Source organism: Lampetra planeri, chromosome 35 (genome assembly GCF_965212315.1).
Source record: "Lampetra planeri chromosome 35, kcLamPlan1.2.h2, whole genome shotgun sequence".
NCBI classification, from domain to species: domain Eukaryota; kingdom Metazoa; phylum Chordata; class Hyperoartia; order Petromyzontiformes; family Petromyzontidae; genus Lampetra; species Lampetra planeri.
The window spans coordinates 9,418,894-9,440,318 of NC_136141.1; the positions used below are offsets into that span (position 1 = coordinate 9,418,894).

General features: G+C 47.3%; 1 protein-coding gene across 1 annotated transcript in view; it reads right to left on the minus strand.

Annotated features, from left to right (window-relative positions):
• Positions 1-21,425, minus strand: part of LOC144730372 (C-Jun-amino-terminal kinase-interacting protein 4-like) — a 90,040-nt gene that overhangs the window by 24,751 nt on the left and 43,864 nt on the right. The window contains 12 exon segments of the mRNA XM_078611145.1: positions 32-169; positions 839-959; positions 2,980-3,150; positions 5,224-5,283; positions 5,900-6,030; positions 7,031-7,085; positions 8,643-8,795; positions 11,753-11,810; positions 13,495-13,616; positions 14,172-14,289; positions 15,783-16,386; positions 17,067-17,217. Of these exon segments, the coding sequence (XP_078467271.1) occupies positions 32-169; positions 839-959; positions 2,980-3,150; positions 5,224-5,283; positions 5,900-6,030; positions 7,031-7,085; positions 8,643-8,795; positions 11,753-11,810; positions 13,495-13,616; positions 14,172-14,289; positions 15,783-16,386; positions 17,067-17,217 (1,882 nt within the window).

Genomic DNA, 21,425 nt, shown 5'->3' on the forward strand with positions numbered 1-21,425 from the left:
CGCGGCCTCCCGACGCGACCGTGTTGTTCACCTTCATGTTGGGCTCCTGCTCGTGAAGAGGCCGGCAATACACAGGCACCGGGAGCTGCTTCACCTTTTCCTCGTCCAGCTGAGATGCACTGCTCTTCTGTCGCACACCACCACCATTAACACCACCCACTCTAGAAATCTAAAGAAAGTAAAGCATATATAAGTTCGATTTTTATTTTATTGCTTTTTTTTTACTTTTTCAAAAGAATACTCAATGAGAAGTTTTTAAATATTTTGTTTCCATATTTGACTGGAGGTGTAATGGCAGACTCTCTAAAATATATATATACATAAAATATATCTATATATATACATATATATATACACCCCCCTTGGATCTGTACAGCATAGTGAGATCCGGTGGAATTGGGATTGCTAAATAATTTGCATTATGATACGAAATATCATTTATGGAGTGTCGAAAAAGACCCACAACATCAGAAATGGGGATAAATCCAGATGCAAAAATAACCAAGCAGACAATAACACACCTCCTTCCCATATCTGACCATTCAAATCACAAACCAAAGTTTTTTTTTTTTTACAAATCTCATCAGTCGCAGTCTTTTGGGAGTGCGTAATTTCATCAGCATTGGGTTCAACACAAGCAAACTCTGCACAGTGTATCATCAGCAGTCAAGGCTTGCTTGAGCCAACGCTGGTAACTGCCAGATGTTTATAGGCAAAGGACCCTCTCTGTTAGTTACGGGTGTCCTAGTTCGACACAAACTTATACGACACAGAAACCAACATCTGGGTGGCGGGTCGGAGAAACGCGGAGTTCATGAGTGGAGGGGGGCGACTGCACCTGTCTGTACTTATTGGGCAGGCTCCAGCCGTAAGCCTGGGGTCGACCATCCTCCTGCTTGACGTGAGCACGGACTTGGCGGTACTGCTCTCGTTTCTGCTCTCTCCGCGACGGGGACAGGCTACACACAAAAGACAAAGATCCCCCGTGTAGCCTTAACATACTGTAAGGGTAAGTGTTGTTATAGCGAGAATTTATGAAGGCAGGCTCGGCACACGCGGGGGTGGGTGACCAGCACCACGCCCGACCGCCTTTGTCTCCCCAGTGGTGATCATTTTACATACCGCACCAGGTACGCATTTGAGGTTGAGTCGACCTCGGAGAGGCCAGGATCGGTTCAGATAATCAGCTAATCGTCACTGGTGTTAATAGTGAGAATCAAACTCGGGTCGCTAGGTTCATTGTGCAGCGTGCTAACCGCTACACGACCGCTCCCCACACAAAGACAAACACACACACACAACACAGATCCCCCGTGTGGCCTTTCGCAGGATTTTTGGGGGTAAGTGTTGTTAAGTGACAGCAATTTGTTACTCAAAAGAGCTTTAAGGCAGTGCTCATCTCCCGTTTACAGCCCTGAGCCAAAGGTGGAAATTCCATATTCCTTCAAAGGGGTGAGTATCTCCATATGACCACTGTTGACTCCCTTGCAAAGTGATACTCGTTTTACAAACTCTGGAAAGATGATGGGCTGAGTCAACTCCCACCGATAATTTGAACATGCCACCTTCCGATTTTGAGCTGCTCGCTCTCCCGCTGAGCTACCTGCCTGGTGCTGTTTGCGAGCACCTATAGAGGCCGGCATGGCGCTCGAGGCGACAGTGTGGACAAGTACCATGGCAGCTGCCTTTGTCCGCCCCAGTGGTGATGTTTCACACTGTAACCGGTAGTCATTTAAGGCCGAGTTGGCCTCGGGAAGGCCAGGTTCAGATATCTGTCACTCGTTTTAACCATCGCCTGGAAACGAACTCAGGTGGCCGGTATCATACGATTGTGCTAAACCACTTTGCCACTGCTCCATTAATGGAATTGAGCAACTATTACCAACAACAACTCTCTCGAGAAGTAATTGAGGCTTTCCAGGGTAATTAAATGCCATCACAATTATAATAACTAATTCCACAGTGCTCCCTCATCGCTAGCGATCGACTTGAGCTAACAGCCATCACTTCTGTTGTGACAGCTTTGAGGCCCAACTCCAAACGACGAGAAAACCCACCACCACCTTTAATTGCGTGCAGGTTGCAAAACAGATTTAACATATACAGCTGACAACAGCAGGAAGACTTGACTCCCATCCAATATACGTAGCATGCATATATATCATGTGAGAACCACAGTAGATGTACAACGCTCTCTTGTCTAAGCTGGTGGCGTATATGAGGCTGAGTGGCATTGTGCACGCAATGTGGTGGTCACATGACATGCAGGCAAGGCATGAAGAGAGTCGTGCCTTCCTGCTGTCTGTGAGCACCGTTGTGCGTTGTTAAATCTAGATCTCAGGCCTGGTGGAGAAGGGAATCCAAGTCTCAAGCACATTGTCTAACCAGAGACCAGGATGAGTCTCATTTGCACGAGTGACCTGGGGCTTTAGTCTGCTGGTAGAAGGCAGTGATTGTTATGCGCGGAAATTTGGCCCCTGACGCTGTCACACAATGGCCTACCCTTGCGAATGACGTCACGGGATCTTTAGCGTCAGCTGTGAGAGAAGCAGACAGCGTGCAGCATTATTACTACGGTTACAAACGTCCCTCGCACATTAGGCAGTCCTCCCCTCCTTAATCTTCTTCCGTTCCTCTCTTAACGCCTCAGCTCTTCTTGATTTACTCATTCTCTTCCCTCCCCTCGCCCCTCCGCTCCTTCCCGTCTCTCCCCTACCCGAAGTACCCTCTCAATCGCTGTCACTCGTTACTCAATTCTTGTGTAGCATGCCCCCGTCATCCAAATCATAATCTACCATGTCACCGTGTTGTAAGCTACGTCAACGAGCGCATTCAGTGAAGGGGGGCCTCCATATGAATAGAAATGAATCTTCAAGCGCGCCCGCAGTTTAATAACCACGGGGCGGGCCGCCAGATCCGAACGGGGGCCCCACAATGCCACCCCGCCGCGCCTTGCGCGCGTGTGTGTGTGACCCTAACTCGTCGTAGAGGAAGTCGAAGGCGCGGGACTTGTCGCTGGGCAGCTGGGCGATGGCCGTGCTCTTGGGGGGCGCGCCAGGAGTCACGTGACTGCTCGGGGCGTTGTAACGCAGGTTGGGCTGGGACGGTCTCCTCGTTGCCGTGCCGGAGGGCCCGAACAGGCGGCTGAAGCTGATAAACAAAAAAACGGGCAGGCAAGGCAGGCAAGGAAGGCAAGGTCAGGCAAGTTCAGGCGCTTGCCGCGGCTGTACGCCACTCAAAGTCAGCCGGCTACCCAACAACGCCCCCGTTGATTACAAACGTGTACAGGGTGGCCCACAAGTCAGGACACATAGGGTCTATTATACAGTCGACTTTCGATTATTATCCGCGTGCGGTTTATCTGATTTGCAGATTAACCGCACACCTGAGATTCTGACATGAATTAAAAACTCATGGATTTTCCCTTAAGCCCAAATTAATAATCTAAAAACAGTTACACATTGTTATCCTTGGAAATGTTTAGTACAAGTCACGTGCTTAGACCGACCAAATATGTGCTCCCGTTAATCCTAAATCCACGTGATCGCCTCTACAGTACAGTAGTTGCATAGCTTTACAACAGTGGGTGGAGTTTGATTGATGGTGATTGGCGTGGCTCTGCTATCCACTTCGTAGGTGGAGTCTTCTGCGTGGGAGCAGGACAACATGTTGTCTTACCTTATACATAATGTATACCTATAGCTGTGGTTTTTGGCATAGAAAATCGAGAGTCATTTCACTTTTCTAACAAATGTTCAAACTGACTCCATTAACATGACTGCACACGCTCATTTTCTCTTCCAATGAATTTACGGCTTTTTAAAATATTTACAGCTGTGTAACCATTGAACATTCATCAATGAAGTTTTGTGGTCTCAATTCATTCAGGGTTCTTGGTCGAGTTTTGTAAACGACGGATTTGAGGTGACCCTACAGGAAGAAGAAACATATACTAATAACGCTAATAGATCAAATATTAACTTCACGAACACACTATTAAAATGCTGTAATGCCCGTGGTAAAATGAATGAAATATCCCTGTGTGTCCTGGCTTTTGGGCCACCCTGTATTAACACGCGTCCATTCTGTGTCTCCAAACACAAAGAAAGTATTCCTCGTAGTCGGCCGATTGGCTGCTGAAAAGACAACAGGCCGATGTGTGTATATGCTCTATCATGGGACATTTTTTGCCAGTATCGTACTGGCAAAAAAGTTCCCACAATACAGCTGCTCAACCCATGATATAAATGCTCTGATATGTGCACTGTTCTGTACTGTTCGCATTTTGGCGTTCTCTGGTTTTACACTGGTGAGTCGAGGCCCTAAAGAAGGCTGTCTCTGGTGTAAACCAATCAGTTTCAAGCATGATAGTTTGCATGTTCACCACAAGTACGTGTGGTTAATGCAGACTTGATTCCTTGCAAAAGGTTTCTATTTGGTGTTTGAGCACGAAACTGTCTATAAGCTATGGGTCATAACACTCTGTTTCAGTGCAGAAAGAGCTGGTATGCACGATTGATTAAATCAATCATGCGCGATTGATAAAAAATACAATAAAAATGTGTTCTACTACAAGCAGGGATGGCGAGTAAAATAGATCAAATTATATAATTAATCCATCAGCCTGTGGCCATTTTTTCTACCAGAATTTGTTCAAATAAAACCAGGTTGAACCAGGTTTTAGTTGACAGATTAATCAGCAAGATGTATTGTTTAACGCTTTTTCATTCTGAGACATCTGCAAGTTGCAGGGTGGGTCCTGTTCACCGCTTAATTTCGGAGCGCGCAAGTGGTTAGCGTTGATTTTATTTAGAGAGGCATCGCGCCGTTGTTTTTAAAGACATTGTATACTCATCATAGAGAAAGGCAGCGACACGACCGCCACTCTACGATAGATGGTGCCAAACTGTGCCACACACCCTCCTGCATGGCCTTGTGGGAGCCTCGGTACCCATAAATTTAATTTTTCTTCCGGCTTCATTTTTTTAGGATATAAACATACATCACCGGAATAGAATCAGAAAAAAAACTAATGATGTACACGCACGTCATCGGAACGGGAAAGGGTTACTGATGTTTAACTTCTCCAAGTCAACGGTACAACAACATTTAACAAAAGCCTGACAGGGCACGGGAAATACTTCCATCACGTTTAGCATGCACTATTTGACGCTTGCAAGCTGGCCTTGCGTCTAATAAGCCGTGATGTAGGACAGTGCTCACAATTGCCAGATGGATGACCGAGTCCTCTTCTCTTGGACGTTCAGCTGCTCCCGTGAGGCCCTGAGTCCACATCACGTTCGGGAACAGAAACATTCAAGTCAAATTCGTCATGTGCTTCTTTGAACGTTGGCTGGCGCTGTCCCAGACATTAGTATAACAACTATTGCACAAACCACTGGACCACCGTTCCAGGAAACTAGCGTTGACAGTGATACAGATGTTTAATACACTTTTTTGTCACGATTTGCCACCGTGTACAGTGCGAGCAGTGCAAGTGTGGTTTGCACGAAACAAAATGCTGCTTAATCCATAAAAATCGGAAGATCTGTTGGTTGGGACTCAGGCGAAACCAAGATGGTCACCGCTCCACGTGCTTTCAGATGCACTGCTGCGGCCGTCTGGAACGCTCTTCCTTCCTAGATGGGGCTATGCACTTTTAAATCATCTGGATTGAAAACTCAGTTTCTTTCGAACTGCTTTTTGTGTTTAGTTTGTTGTCCTTCCCCCGTACCGCCGATTAGCGCGGTTGGCTGCGTACGTATGGCCAAAGACGTTCAACAGCCAGACGTACATCAACGTTCACGCTGCATTAAAGTATTCGAGCTGCGGCGGCTCAGCGACGCCAACGTGACCGCGGAGCGAGCTAACGAGCGTCGTTCTCCAGGGGCTTCCTCACCGGATCATCTCGGTCCAACGCACGGCCTCCTGCAGCTCCATGAGCCGCTCCTTATACTGGTTCCGCTCCATGAGCACGCGCGCCATCTCCACCCGTGTGAAGCGCTTGCGCTGCGCCATCGGCATGTCGTTCTGCGACGCACGCAACGAGCTCAGCGCCGGCACGGGCCACGCGCTCACAAACGCAGGCGACAGACCGGAATCGCGTCGCCACCTGTCGTGGGGGGGGGGGGGTTTTCTCTCCCGCAGGATTCTTCTCTTTTTTTTTTATTAAAAATAAAAAGGTGGCGGCTGCTGTCTTCGTGGGGACTATTGAAGCCCCAGTTTGTCAGTTGTGAAGCAATGATAATAATAATAACACCACACACTCCAGACAATGCATTTACATTAAGTTGTTCCCACGATTCAAATATATTTATCTTACCACCATATGTCCAATTTGTTTGTACCTCAAAGGTGGCAACCGCATGCTCAGATGATCCCCGTAATAAAACTAATTTCTTTAAAACTGCTTTTTGTGTTTAGTTTGCTGTCCTTCCTCCACACCTCCGATTAGCACGGTTGGCTACGGACGGTGCAAAAGAAGTTAAATTTACATACATAATGAGAAAAACCTTGAAGTCACCATCATCATGGCAGAGTGTGCAATCTTTTAATTTAGTGATGGAGTTATATTCATGTCTCTAAACGGTCACTAAAAGGGCTGTCTCGCCTGGGTAGTTTCTGCAATGGATTTTCCAAAAGCATTTTTCAGCTCTGTATGTAGCACTTCTTTCGCACCGTACGTAGCCAACCGTGCTCATCGGAGGAACTTTAAAAATGTAATTAAAAGCATTATTCAGACAGGCCTAATAGCCAGTCATAACCAAAACCTGAAAATTACTTGCAATATAAACATTTTAATAATGACCATATTGATAAAGCTATATTTAGCTAGGTCTCCCTTATTATAGGATGAAAACGATTTATTTTGACTGCCAAACAGTCAAAATACAAAGAGTGAAATTAATTACGAAAAAAGTACTAACAGATGATCAAAATCAAAGTGACAACATAATACACACCTACATATTAGAATAAACGTACAAATTAAAACCTGTATGCAAAATATATTATTTCTGATGTAGCTCACCTCATCCAGGTCATCTTTGTTGGCTTGTTTGACCTGCTCCAGCTCCTGCTTGGTCCTGTAATACACACAGAGAGCAATCCCAGACGCCCAGACTCAAGTGGCAAGTTGATTTTGTTGAGCCAGAGAAAAACTAGAGAACACCATAATGAGACTCATTTGCGTGAGTGGGTGGGTAGGTGATTGGGTGGATGAGTGGGTGGATGGGTGAGTGAGTGGGTGAGCGGGTGGGTGAGCGGGTGGGTGAGCGGGTGGGTGAGCGGGTGGGTGAGCGGGTGGGTGAAAGGGTGGGGGGGTGGGTGGGTAGGTGAGTGGGTGGGTGGGTGAGTGGGTGGGTAGGTGATTGGGTGGGTGAGTAATTGGGTGGGTGAATGAGTGGGTGAAATGAATGAGTGGATGAGCGGGTGGGTGGGGTGGGTGAGTGGATGAGCGGGTGGGTGGGGTGGGTGAGCGGGTGAGTGGGGTGGGTGAGGAGGTGGGTGAGTGAGTGAGTGAGTGGAGTGGTAAATGGGGCGGGTGGGGACTGGATGAGTGGGTGACTGCAAGTTGATGTTCTTTAGCCAGATAGTTGGACCCTCAAATATACCCCCAGCAGGTTATTGGTATCAGATCGCAATGCCAAAGTGAAGATGAGCTTCCGGTCGACCTACGGCATACACCATAGGATGGTGGTAAGTGGAACGCTGTGTAACCACAGCATTGTCCGGGCTCAAACCTCCTTGGCTTTGCAAGATCCGATGAAACCAGGCACATTCTGGGTGATTTGGTACGAGTCCCTACAATAAACATTCACCTCCATCCCTGTGATACACAACCCCCACTGTTTCGTACAGCATCTCGAGATGTATTTGAACGTATTGCGGGTACACCGGTGGTGCGTGGAATAAAAATATATATTTTTTGCAGTAATTATTTATTTTCCCCACGATTCGCAACCCCAGTCAGAAAATCAAGCGGCGTGGTGGTGGGGTCAAAATCAGTTCTCGTGATTCAAAGCAGTCGGAAGACAAATGTTCTGAGCAGCTGAACCCGAAGCTTCACAGTCTGTTGCCGTAGAGCAGCACCCAGCCTGGTGACGATTGACCGGCTCCGTTTTCCAAACGGCAAGAGTTGAAACTCCACGTGCCCGAGACTCGGTCGGACGCTTCCTCGATTCAACGGATCCCCAAATCCACGGTCACTACTCACCTTTTCTAGCAAGTCTCAGGAGACTGAATAAACCTTCGAATCGTGTCAAACTTGCGTCGAGTTTAGATTTTAGACTGTTCCGTGAGGACCGGTGCGTTACGCTGCACACGCCGTTACCGCCAACACGTCCGCTTGCATTCAGCCTTCACTACGTTGAACTTGTATTGCTATTGCTTGTGTTGCAATCGAAACGTCATGAGAATTTTATTGTTTTTTTTATTTCCCTTCTACGTGATCGAAAGAAGCAATAATATAAATCCCTGCAGTAACGAAAGCTTTAAATCGAAATTTACGTTGAACTTCTGTTGTTGCCGTACGTAGCCAACCGTGCTAAATCGGAGGTGCACGGTGGGGACGGCATGGACAACACACCAAAAACACGCAAAAAAAACACACTGTACATGTTGAACTCATCGTCCCCTCTCACCTCTTGAGGTCATCCTCGGCCTCCTTGAGACGTCCCTCCAGCCGAGCCCTGCTGGCCTTGAGGGAGCCGAGCTCCCCGAGCAGCGACTCGCGCTCGCTGCCCAGCTGCTCCACCTGCGCAATGAGGTCGTTCTTCACCACGTTCAGCGCGTTCCTGCACGGCGCCATAATCGCAGTCCCAGTGAGTTATTCACGCTGCACGCTGGGGTGGAGGGCGGGGGGGGAAATCCTGACGGGCTATTCACAGCTCTTTTTTATCCCCACGGATGTCCATTTAGGTGGACGTGCGACACAAGAGAGAGATGTGGGGGAATCCCAGCTGCCCCCCAGAGCACGGCTGGCACTAGCCGGAATTCGCGTTTCAACAGCACCTCTGATTAGCACGGTAGGTTGGCCAGAATTGTATGTATGTACGTATGTTGAACTTCGTTCGCACCGTACGTGCGAGGAAAGGACAACAAACTAAACACATAAAAGGCAGTTCTAATAGCAGTACGGGTGTGCGAAATAAGTTCAACATACATGCATCCGAACCGGGTTGGCCAAAATATATTGAAATAACCCAAAACTATAATGGATCATATATTTTACGATGTGTTACCTGACATAACTACATTTGGAGGCTTGCCCCCACATTTTACTCTCCGCCTGATGAAGACCGCTTGTGTTGCGATCGAAACGTCGTGAGTTTATTTTATTTTATTACTTTCAATTAATTAGTAATATTTTAGTTTATTATTTTAATTTTATCTTATTCTTTATTTTTTTTTCTCTTTTTTCTTTCTTTTATTTTAAATTTACGTGACTTTACCGAAACAACCAAGAATATAACGTATTATGATTGCACGAGCATACGTTTGTGTATAATGCATGATATAGTCAATGTCAGTTTACGACACGTGTAGTGAGTCACTCAGAGACACTAGCAGTTGAAGGCACTCTATTTATGACAGCTTTCACAGGTACAAGGAGTAACTACACTATGGTCAGGACAGCTAACAGGCTGCCTGACCAACACCAACGGTTCCACTCCAAACAACAGCCCCGAACCTTGCTCGGGGTCCCCCCCTTTTATCCTCCCGGCGTGGCCTCGCTCCGCCCTCGGCCACGCCCCCCTTCTAGCACCCATGAGAAAGTTCCCTCACGTGCCCCCTCTATCACCTTTGCCCACATCCCTTATTCCGGCCTATCACGTGACCTGCTGGCAGACAGGGCTGCTACAACAGCAGATCCCCTTCTCTGCCAGCAACCAGCGCTACGCGCCATAGTGACCCAGTCCATGTCACTACAGGCGTATTAATATTAATGTTAGTAATGGGGGAACGGGTGGTGGGAAGAGGTGATCGGGGAGCGGTGGTGGCGGATTGGAGGGCCGACGTATCCTCAGACACAGCGCACTGAACTCATTCCGTAAGTATTTGTTTTGTTTTGATCTGCGTAGCGATTTCATCCACATTACACAGACTAATGTATCTATTAAACACATCGGGTTTCTGCTATTGTCTTTCCAGTTAGGCAGACTTTCAGCTCTCTGGACCAGGGCTTTCGCCCGTCCCCCCAGCCCCATCTATCAGCTGCAACAGCAACGAGGCCCAAGGCTGCGGTCACACAAAACGTGGAGCTGTGGAGAGCCGCGTGTGCCCCCAATGCAACGCGTGGCCTCACCCAATGATCACTTATGGGTCTACCGCACACAGCAACCAAACTACAGCGCAGTTTTTTGCAGATTAAAAGTGTCTTTTGCTGAACACAAATGCCACCATCACTGCTGCCTTAACAGTGCTCAAAAGGAGACCTTTTAGCTCGTCACAAGAGAAGTAATTATGGGATAAAACTATCAAAATGTATACATATAACCCGAGGGCTTAAACCCAGGCTCTGGGGTTCAAGTTCGCATTGAGACATGCACATAAGCATTTGGGTCCAAGAAAGGAAAAAAAAATACAAAGTACAGCCCAAGGTTAATCCAGTACCATGTCTTTAGGTAATGAGCATCGTTTGACCATACAGGCAGTCCCCGGGTTCCGCAAGAGTTAGGTTCCCGAGAACGATCCGTAACCCGAATTTTCCGTATGTTGGAAACTGAACAAATTTTCCCCCTAAAATCAACGATAAAATCTCATAGCCGGAAGTAGTTGTGCCTCCCCTACCCGATTGCTAATTCGTTTTCTATCAGTTCTGTATCGCGCTGTCGTCCGTTTTCTATCGCTACTTGTGTATCGTATCACCGTACATACACTCTGCAATTCCTATGATTCTTTAATTTCATCGAATATCTACCCTAGCACTACCCATAATTCAACTAATGGAACGTAGACTGTATCCAAATGTTTATGAATACCACGAAACATTTTTATATTAATTGTTAACAGAAAGCAGTCACTTTAGAATGTCCGTTTAGCGTGCATTAGGCTAGGCCAAGACTTCTCCGATCGCTTTTGGCTGAGACCATAAACAATCGAAGTGTAATTGAGTTAAATAAAATACGTAGAGTAAAATGACTCATGAAATCAACTTAAAACGAAAAAAAATTGCATTAGACATGGGAGATAAAGTTCATTCTCTGCATATTAAACAAATAATGACGTAATGCTACAAAAGGAAAATAATTACGTAACGCTACAAAAAATTCCATTTACCTGAATCTTCGTGAAACTCGGGCTCGGTGAAGGCGGTGTTTTGGTGGAGCGCAACCTCACCGTGCTGCACTACTTGCGCTTACGTAACTAATGCACAAATGTCCACATATTGACTTTTGTTGTTAAGATGATTTATGGGAGCATTTATGTAAAACCGGATTTCTGTAAGTCGGATCTTCTGCAACCCAGGGATTTTCTGTACTTCACCGTACTGGTCAGCGCAAGTTGGTGACAGTAAGGCCCAGAACTTGTTCAGATATCACTCACCACTGATACTGGCCCTGGTCGGGAATCAATCTCCTGCGTTCCCACATCAAATGTCAAATGTTGATATCACTATTACTATAAAGCATTGATCGATTGGCCGATTGCTATTCGGGGAAGCTTTTTCAGAATATCCCTAGGACGTGGCTTTGAACGCCACATTCCGCACACACAAACATGCACACACGCACGCACACACTGCACGTACTTTGTTTCCATGAGCTGTGTATTTTCCATTATCAGGTTCTCTACCTCCACCCCGAGACCTGTGAAGGGGGAAAGACAGCGCGAGATTGGGAGGTCATTCATTAGGTGCCACAAGCCTGCTGGATGCATTTAGCAAACAGGCATCTCTACACAAAGGCTTGCAAGTAGTGGGGAGCGGTAGTGTTGCGGATAGCGCGCTGCAATACGAACCCGGTGACCCGAGTTCGATACCCGCTCATTGCCAACACCAGTGAAGATTATCTGAATGGGTCCTGGGCCTCACCTAGGTCGACTCAGCCTCAAATGAATACCTGGTGTGGCGTGTAAAACATCAGTACTGGTGTTGTGTGTCGTGTCGGCCGTCATAGGTGCTCGCTAACAGCACTTGCCCCAACAGTCTGTTAAGGCGATACGGGGATGTTTTTGTTTGTTTTGCAGGTACCACCATCATCATCAGGAATTTTACGGATAATTCCCAGGCTGTAAAACAATCACATTTTTTTAAAATAACCATTCCTGCATCCCCATTAAAATTAATAGGACTCTTTGACAGGCTAAGGAAGGTCCAAAAAGACTCCCATTCATTTGAATGGATATGAAGAAGTCGGCATTGAAATTAATGAGGCACCTACGAACAATTTCCAGCTCTGGTTTTGTGGCAGTCGAGCAGCACTCGGATTGAGTCGAGCAGCATTGCAATTCTCTTGGCTGAGTAACTCCCAAAGCTGCCTGGCTTACGGATGATAAATTGCTGACGACGATCACGCTGATGGTGTGTATTTTGAAGAATATAATGAAGGTGGGAGAAATGAAAGCAGAACACTGCGAGATTCGAGTTTTAACCCTTTCCCGTTCCAATGACGTACGTGTAACGAAATCGGAATGGAACAAGGCAGCAAAACTAAAATAATATATATTTTTTTAAAACGTTTTTTAAAACACACTTTTTAAATATATATTATTACGTACTTTAGTGTAATCAAATATTGTAACAAAATCTTCTTTTGTCCAGCAGTAGATCCATCGTCACATCGTAAACATGAATGTACTGTAGTAGTGGAAGAACTCCACGACTCCAGGAAGTGGCCCCGAAGCTTGCCATAACGTAAGGGACCGAGGGCAATTAGACCCAAGCCGAAACATAAGAATGATTAAAAATATATATATTATATTTTTTAGGATAGAATATAGTATTGTCATCAGTATGACATAAGTATACCAAGTTTGCAGTCGATACCACATTGGGAAGTGGGTTAAAATTGAGTTACAAGATTTGAGGATACAACAACAACAGACAGTAAGTTAAATAAAAGCGTGTAATAAAATAACTCTATTGGTACCGAGGCTCCCACAAGGCCATGCAGGAGTGTGTGGCACAATTTGGCGCCAGCTATTATCGAGTGCGGTCGTTGTCACCACAGTTCTCTGCGGTGAGTACAACATCTTTAAAAACAACCGGCATTACGCGTCTCTAAATAAAATTAGCGCTAACCACTTGTGTGTTCCGAGATTTAGCGGTGAACGGGACACCCACCCTTCAACTTGCAGATGTCTCGGAATGGGAAAGGGTTAATATTGCATCAATTTTCCCTGGGTATAATAAATCTCCGTATAAAAAACGAATGACTTATATATATAGACAGCTAAATGAGACAATAAGGATCACCTGCAGAAGTGGTGAAGTATAGTCATGGCCAGCTCAGTGTTTGTGTGGGAAACCCCCCCACCCCCATTCGTGCTTACCCAGTAGGTCGGCCCCCTCGTCCACTTCACAGATGACCTCCGACCCCGCTGACGAAAGCTCTGCATACAGAGAGCTGTCGTTCACCCCGGTCTCCGTGTCGGCCCGGCTGGGTGTGCTGCAACTAAAGGGTCACAAACGCCTCCAAGATGTCAATGTATGTGTGCAGAACTTCTTTCACACCCGTAAGTAGCCAACTGCGCTAATCGAAGGTGCGGGGGAAGGACAACAAACTAAACACAAAAAGCAGTTCTATAGAAATGAAAGCATGTCGACAATTCAAACTTCTGCAGCGTGCAGGCTAGAAACAAATATAAATTACAACACGCATAGGTGCTGCTACTGCTGCTCACAAACAGCAGGAATGAGGCACATACCTCCCATCATGCCCCATGTGCATGTCACGTGACCACTGTATTCCATGTACAATGCTCTCACAGCCTTGTCTAGGCCACCAGCTCAAAAGAGCCAAAAGCATGGCCGCGTTATCGTTTCGAGCATTGCGCGTTGTCGTTCAGAGAAGGCTCCACAACAGAACGTCGTTAAGGAGTGGGCCCAGCTCAGTGCGGGGAACGTCAGCGGGAGAGCTCACGCTGACAGGAAGTGCGGCCCACAAGTGGACCGTCAGCCTCCGAACCCGCAGCTCGCGGGGATGGAGGGCCGCGCACGCTGCACAGACCTGCTGCCCACGTGCTGCGCGTCGCGGCCCCTGCTGCCGTCCTTGTTGCAAGGTGCCGGGCCGAGCTCTGGAGTCGTCTCGATGATGCCATGCACGCCGGCCCAGCCAGAGCCTTTGTCGAGCGGAGAAGAACGCAGACTCAATACGGTATACAACACTGCTTGTGTGTGTTGTTGTTAAGCATTATGGGAAAACAAAATATAAGCAAAACAATAGGCTTATGGGCAGTTTAAAATGTAGGTTTTTGCAACCAATATTAAGGTTTTTTGGGTTAGATCGCCTAAGTATAAATGTGTCATATTCTTGGTTCTTTCGGTAAAGTCACGTAGAAGGGAAATAATAAAATACGTGACTTTAGCGAAAGAACCAAGAATATGAATCCCTGCAGTCACTAAAGCTTTAAATCAAAATTTATAAATGCGTCATTAACACGCCACAGCTAATTAGTAAGGTTTGTCACGTAAATAAAATGTGCCAATTAGTTACTACTGCAACACACTGGTGTGTTGGAGAGTAAACCCAATACATTTACAATTTGAGTACGATCTTTCGCTGGTGATTACAGCCAGCATCATCAAGCGATTTGGAAAGAATTGCGGTAAATGGACTAAACATTTAATTTATATGCAGAGGCACAGAAAGAGTTATGTTGATGCAGCTTTTCTACTGCGGTAATGTACACTCGGCCGACATGCAGATGAGATGAGCTTGATGATAAAAATTTTAATGTTTAGTTTTCTACAGCGTGGTTCATGCAAATCGCATCTCACAATCGCCAAGGAACCAACAGAGAAGCTTCAAGACAGCCGGGTGGTGCCGGCAATTACCCAAGCTTTGCGGTCGCCTATATATTTAGATGTTTTCGGCAAACAAATGAGCCTTTTTACGACAATGTTCCATTGATCATACGTCAGCTAATTGATCAACGAACTCGGCTTCAGAAGTGAAGCAAGCTTGATTGATGGCCTTAGCCAAGTTGTCATCACCATTACCATCAGATGCACAAAAAGAAACACTTTCTAAAAAAATGTTTTGCAATTAAAACTATCAACTATTTTTTTTACTTTACCAGGTAAGGCCCACCTAACCGTATAGCTCTTTTTCAGAAGCGACCTGGCCACAAATGAAATTTATAGCAGCCAAATACTCCAAACGTATGTTGATTCTAAATGTGGAGGGAAAACCAGGGAACCCGGAAAAAATTTCCACGTGACCACGTGGAGAGAGACATGAAAACTCCAAATATACAACAGGCGTCAGGGTCGGGATCGAACCCACGACCTCCTCCATACCAGGTGAGGTAGTTAAGATCTTGCCACCGTGGCACCCACTTTGACTTGGATTTCGTAATTTAATTTGACCAAGCCGGCCCCATATGCCGGGTTTCATTCTAAATGGGTCATAAACTCCAGAGTAGAGTGCCATGAAGGGTGAAATTGAAAGGAGTCGTATCACAACCCTGTGCTTTGCTAAGCTCACTCGTTTCCTTTTTGACCAAATCCCATTGACGTTCGCCGCAGATGGAAACCAAACTCGTGTCGCTGAGCCAATCTCGATATAAGTGTTTGAAAAAAATAATCCAAAGTGTTCTGCGTATCATCAGACACTCACCGCCAGGAGGCGCGTGCACTGCCTCGATGTTCAAGTGCTTGCTGTCCGGCAGTGGCTCCCCATCCTTGTTGAGATTGTTCTGCAGCGCGGCCTCAATGGAGCCGCGGGTCCCGGCCCCCACCACGTTGGCCGTCATCTCCGCGGTGACCGCTACACCGGCCTCGGGCGATGAAGGCTGATCAGCGCCCATCCTCCCTGCAGCAGCGTCGCCCTCGCTCCATGCAACAGAGTTGCCCACAATCCCTGCAGTAGCGTTGCCTGTCCTCCCTGCAGCAGCAGAGTTGCCTGCCGTCCCTGCAGTAGCGTCACCCACCCTCCCTGCAGCAGTGTCACCCACCCTCCCTGCAGCAGTGTCACCCATCCTCCCTGCAGCAGTGTCACCCATCCTCCCTGCAGCAGCGTCGGCCTCCCTCCCTGCACCAGCATCCCCCACCCTCCCTGCAGCAGCAGAGTTGCCTGCCGTCCCTGCAGTAGCGATGTCCGCACTCCCCGCAGTAGCGTCGCCCACCCTCCCAGCAGCAGCAGCATTGCCCCCCCTCCCAGCAGCAGCTTCATCCTCCCTCCCTGCAGCAGGGTCGCCTGGGCTTGTGTCCAGAAGCTCATCCTGCCCGTGTGACAATCACAGCTCCCTGCTTTATCAACGTCTCTTGGTTCGGCTTTCACCGAATAACACTACTGGCGAGCAACACAGCTTAAAAATGTTACCTAACGCTTTTAAAGTGTACGCAAAACACTGACAGAAGCATCTTCTTGGTTCTTTCGGTAAAGTCACGTAGAAGGGAAGTAATAAAATAATACAAATAAAACATAATAAAATTATTCTCACGACGTTTCGGCCACAACGCAAGCAGCCGTCCTCAGGTGAAGAACAGGTCTGTCTTCTCGACAGACCTGTTCTCGACAGACCTTCTCGACAGACCTGTTCTCGACAGACCTGTTCTTCACCTGAGGACGGCTCTTAAGAAAATTCAAAACTGGCTCACGCCCCTGCTGTTCCACAAGCCTGGGTGGGCCAGGTTGTTACCAAACAACTTTCGAGCGAAACGTTTCCATCCGTGTCCCATTCTAAACGAAACGCAACGCGAGGGTAAATTCAACCCGGGGGACTATTCGTGCAAACCGGGCAGCGGCCCTCAAAGTTCGACGGAATCACAGATGCACGCACGTACGCTCACGTGGATTACGGATGCACACACGTGGATCACGGATGCATGAACACGCACGTAACTCGTCGATCGTAGCTCACCGCAAAGTCACGGTCGGGAGGGCAGCCTGCGGGCTCACCTTGAGGCTGGTGTTGGACACGAGGGGCGGTCTGCGCCACTGCTCCCCAACGACGACATCGGCGCCATCCTGCGGAGACGCCACGGGCACGGACGGGGATGGCTCCGGGCCGGGGAGCAGGAAGAGCCGCAGAGACTTGGGCCTGTCCCTCCTGAAAGACAACCACAAGGGGCGGCCATTAACTAAAATAACAACCCTCCCACAATCGTTTCCTCCAAGGCAACGGAAAAATGCAAAGTTGCCGACGAATGACGAATATATGTAACGGTCAAGGTGCAGCCCTGCAATCGCTTGCCAATGCTGCCAGACATCTGCCAAAAAGAGCTTTACGGCTCATCGGATTCCTCCAGTCTGCATAAAGATTCTAGATAAAAATTGGAATGCTACTGGCTGGTAGAAGGGCCATCACTACAGGGAGCTCTAGAGAATCCCACAAGAGGATATTTGGCCTATTCTTCCACATTACCCCCCCCACACGTGACCTGGCGATCGACCAACTCCGGTCGACCCATTTATACTGCTGGGTGGACAGGTGGGAGGATTAAAGAAACTTGCATCACTGTTTTGACTGCCGAACTCAGAAATCGAACCGGCAACATGTGAATTGAAAGTCCAGTGTGCGGGCCATTACGCTGTGGCAGCATCCAGAAATGAGCAATGTAAAAAAGTTGAATGTCAAGTAAATTTGTTTACTGGGTGGACGGGTGGCACGGTGATCAGGGCACTGTGCTATGAAGAAAGTCAGTTCGATTCCCGGCCATGGCTAACATGAGCGGCGATAAATGAACTGGTCTTGGGCCCTCCTTAACCCATCTGCATCAAGCAGCATGATAATGTATCATGAAACAACCACTGGCAGTGCACTGACACAGCGGTGGCGAGATGCTTTCTCCCTCGCCTGGTATGCAGGAGGTCGTGAGCTCGATCCTGAACCTGAGTGCCTGTATATTTGGAGTTTGCGTGTCTCTCTCACTCCGTGGTCGCATGGATTTTTCTCCGGGTCCTCCGGTTTTTCCCTCCACATTTAGAAACACGTGTTTACAATATTTGGCTGCTTGACATTTCCACATGATAAGCCACTTCGTTGAGCTATCATTTGTGGCTAGGTCACTTCTGAAAAAGAGCTAATATAGCTCAGTGGGCCTTACCTGGTAAAATAAAAATAGTTTGGTTTATAGCTTACATCAAGTCCTGTTTTCGTAGGTTGCATTCCGACTGATTTGATCATTGTATTTTTTACAGCACATTAAATGACGATATTCATAAATTCACGGCTAACACGTGCTGCATAGCTAAGGTGACATGGAAAACACTTGCGAATTATTATACCGACACTGCAATACTGATTAACTTGGTTGATGTATTACTGTCTTAAACGTAGAAAAGTGATTATATTTAGGCACTTGGGAAATGTTGTGGCACTATCACACGTTGCATTCACCACACACTATGTGCATGCTCACCATGTACACAGAAGGTGAAGGGAAATGTGAGTAGGGGGGCAGTGGGGAGACAGGAAACCAGGTGGGGAGAAGCAGCAGGAGAAATGTGCAGAAGGGAAGAGATGGAGATTGAGAGAAGCAGTGACACTGGCTAAAGGAAGTGGAACGGCGGACGAAATTAGTTCAGCCCCGTAGCAGCAAATGAGCTGACGGAACGGACGGACAATGACACATTTCTTTCGGTGGGAGCTGGTGGAAAATCGAACAATTAAAATTAACATCCCTTGATAAAAAATAACAAAACACTCCCGCATAATCCGATCACACTACCGTGTACACCACAAACACTAATGCATTACCACTGCAGCACTCCCAGGAATTGTTCATCCGTCATGGGCCCTAGATAAGCCCCTAAAAACCATCCCTCCCAATCTATAAAATCCATCGAGCCTCCCCACAACTGTGATAACCCAGCCATGCCCGCGGCCCTGCGATGGAGCGTGTGCGGTAATGGATGTAGAAAATAAATCTAAGTCACCGGCCCATTTATCCCTTCGCTTCTCCCGAGGACTGGTGTCATACGGAAGACTGAACCGCAAAGCATTCACTGCCAAGGTCTACACGTGGCGTGCACAGCACTCTTGCTGATCCACTGCTGGATGAGAGCATCCCGTGGATCATTTACCACCGTGGTCCATGTTGTGTTGGTGAATCAATGCCAGGGTGTGATTTTGTGCCGGAGCAACACGTATCGCGGGTCCACTGTCCCAGCTGTAATCCCCTCTAGCACTTGCCAATTAAAGAGAGTGTAAGAGCCATTGTTAAGCTAATGGGGGGGGCTGTTGGTGTCTGGTATGAATCATCCAGTGAAATCAGCAAGCCTGCGCCTGGGCTAGCTCCCCCGCCACCCACCCTTCTTACAGCAAGCACTCACGCCGCTCACTGCACCATTATGAAATCCATATACGAGTGAAAACATTGACACGTAATGCGATTATGGATGAGTTAAGCGCTATCTAGATGGTAGGGGTGGGCGCCTATGGAGGCGGTGACCAAGGGTTTACGTCAGCCAGCTCCAACCGAGTCAGTGACCCAGAAAATAAATCTGTGGGACATTTTTGCCAGTATCAAAAATGATACAAACTGCTCGACATGAGCTATAAATGATCTGCTACTTGCATCGCCTTTGTACCGTTTGCCCCTTTTGGCATTCTCTGGTCTAATACTGGTGTGACTAGCCCAAGAAGAAGGCTGTCTCTGGTGTAGGCCAAACAGTTTCAAAGACAATGCATACATTATAATGTATGCATAATGTATGCATTGTCTTTATCAGAGCATGTTTTGGTTGCATGTATTGCTTCAAGTGTGTGTGGTTAATGCAGATTTGATGCCTTGCAAAGAGTATCTAATTGCTGTTTGAACATCTTAACACCTCCTGTTTCCCCGTCAGAGAGGGTAAAACCAGAAAATGTCCGCACCCGGCACACCACACCCAGTATTCCAACCGCTACAGATGTGGCTAATAGTCATTAAAAGTTGATAAAAGTACCGTCTACGTGCATACACAGACGGACAGGGAAACGGAAGTAAACTTCCCAGCGTTCGCAATCAGCTGCCCAGCGGCACCCCTTCTTAACCAGGGCCGAGGGGCCAGAAAGAACGGAAACAGGAGGACTTCCTGACAATTCTGGCAAATAACCTGATCAAGCTGGTTGTTGTAATCAACAGTAAGACCTCGTACTCAAATTGTAAACCTCGCGGGTGTCCTCTCCAACGCACCGATGTGCTGAGGTAGTAACCAATTGGCACATGGCCAAGCTTACTAATTGTCTGTGTCGGGTGGCGGTGGGTTAGCAGCGACGACACATTTTCATTGACGCAATCTCACCCAAAAACAAGATTTACTATGAATAATATCGGTCGCGAAAAGCCTACTACCACGACGTGTTTAAACCAAGCCACAAGGACAAATGCCAAGCACGCTGCAAGGGCTAGAGCCCAACAATGGCCTTGGCACATGCCAGCACCCAGAGCTGACAGTCTCGTAGCAAGGCCAATTAATCAGAATGCTGGCCGAGTTTACACCCCGATTCTGGCAGCAGAGACGGCGCAGAATAATAGACCACCGTTGGAGGCGGTTTTTTTGGTTGGTTTTGGAGCTACTGCTGGTTTGGTGATGATGATCCTTAGTTTTAATAATAATAATCACGCTAATTTGTAATGGCACAATTTTCACGTGCCCAAAGGCAGCGACCACCCTGAGGCGTGGAGTCCGGCTCCGCGTCTCCGTTTCATTCTTTGTTGAACTCTCCTTTTCCGGTTACATGAGTGCTCAACACTGTCGAAAGTTCAATGAGGTACACGCAAGTTTCCATTTGTGTACATAAATTAGAAAGTGTCCAATTACAGACGGGGATTTTCTGATCTCAAATTACAGCTCATGAGCTCGCAAGATGACATCTCATTCCAAGTAGGTCATTAAAAGTTGATAAAAGTACCGTCTACGTGCATACACAGACGGACAGGGAAACGGAAGTAAACTTCCCAGCGTTCGCAATCAGCTGCCCAGCGGCACCCCTTCTTAACCAGGGCCGAGGGGCCAGAAAGAACGGAAACAGGAGGACTTCCTGACAATTCTGGCAAATAACCTGATCAAGCTGGTTGTTGTAATCAACAGTAAGACCTCGTACTCAAATTGTAAACCTCGCGGGTGTCCTCTCCAACGCACCGATGTGCTGAGGTAGTAACCAATTGGCACATGGCCAAGCTTACTAATTGTCTGTGTCGGGTGGCGGTGGGTTAGCAGCGACGACACATTTTCATTGACGCAATCTCACCCAAAAACAAGATTTACTATGAATAATATCGGTCGCGAAAAGCCTACTACCACGACGTGTTTAAACCAAGCCACAAGGAC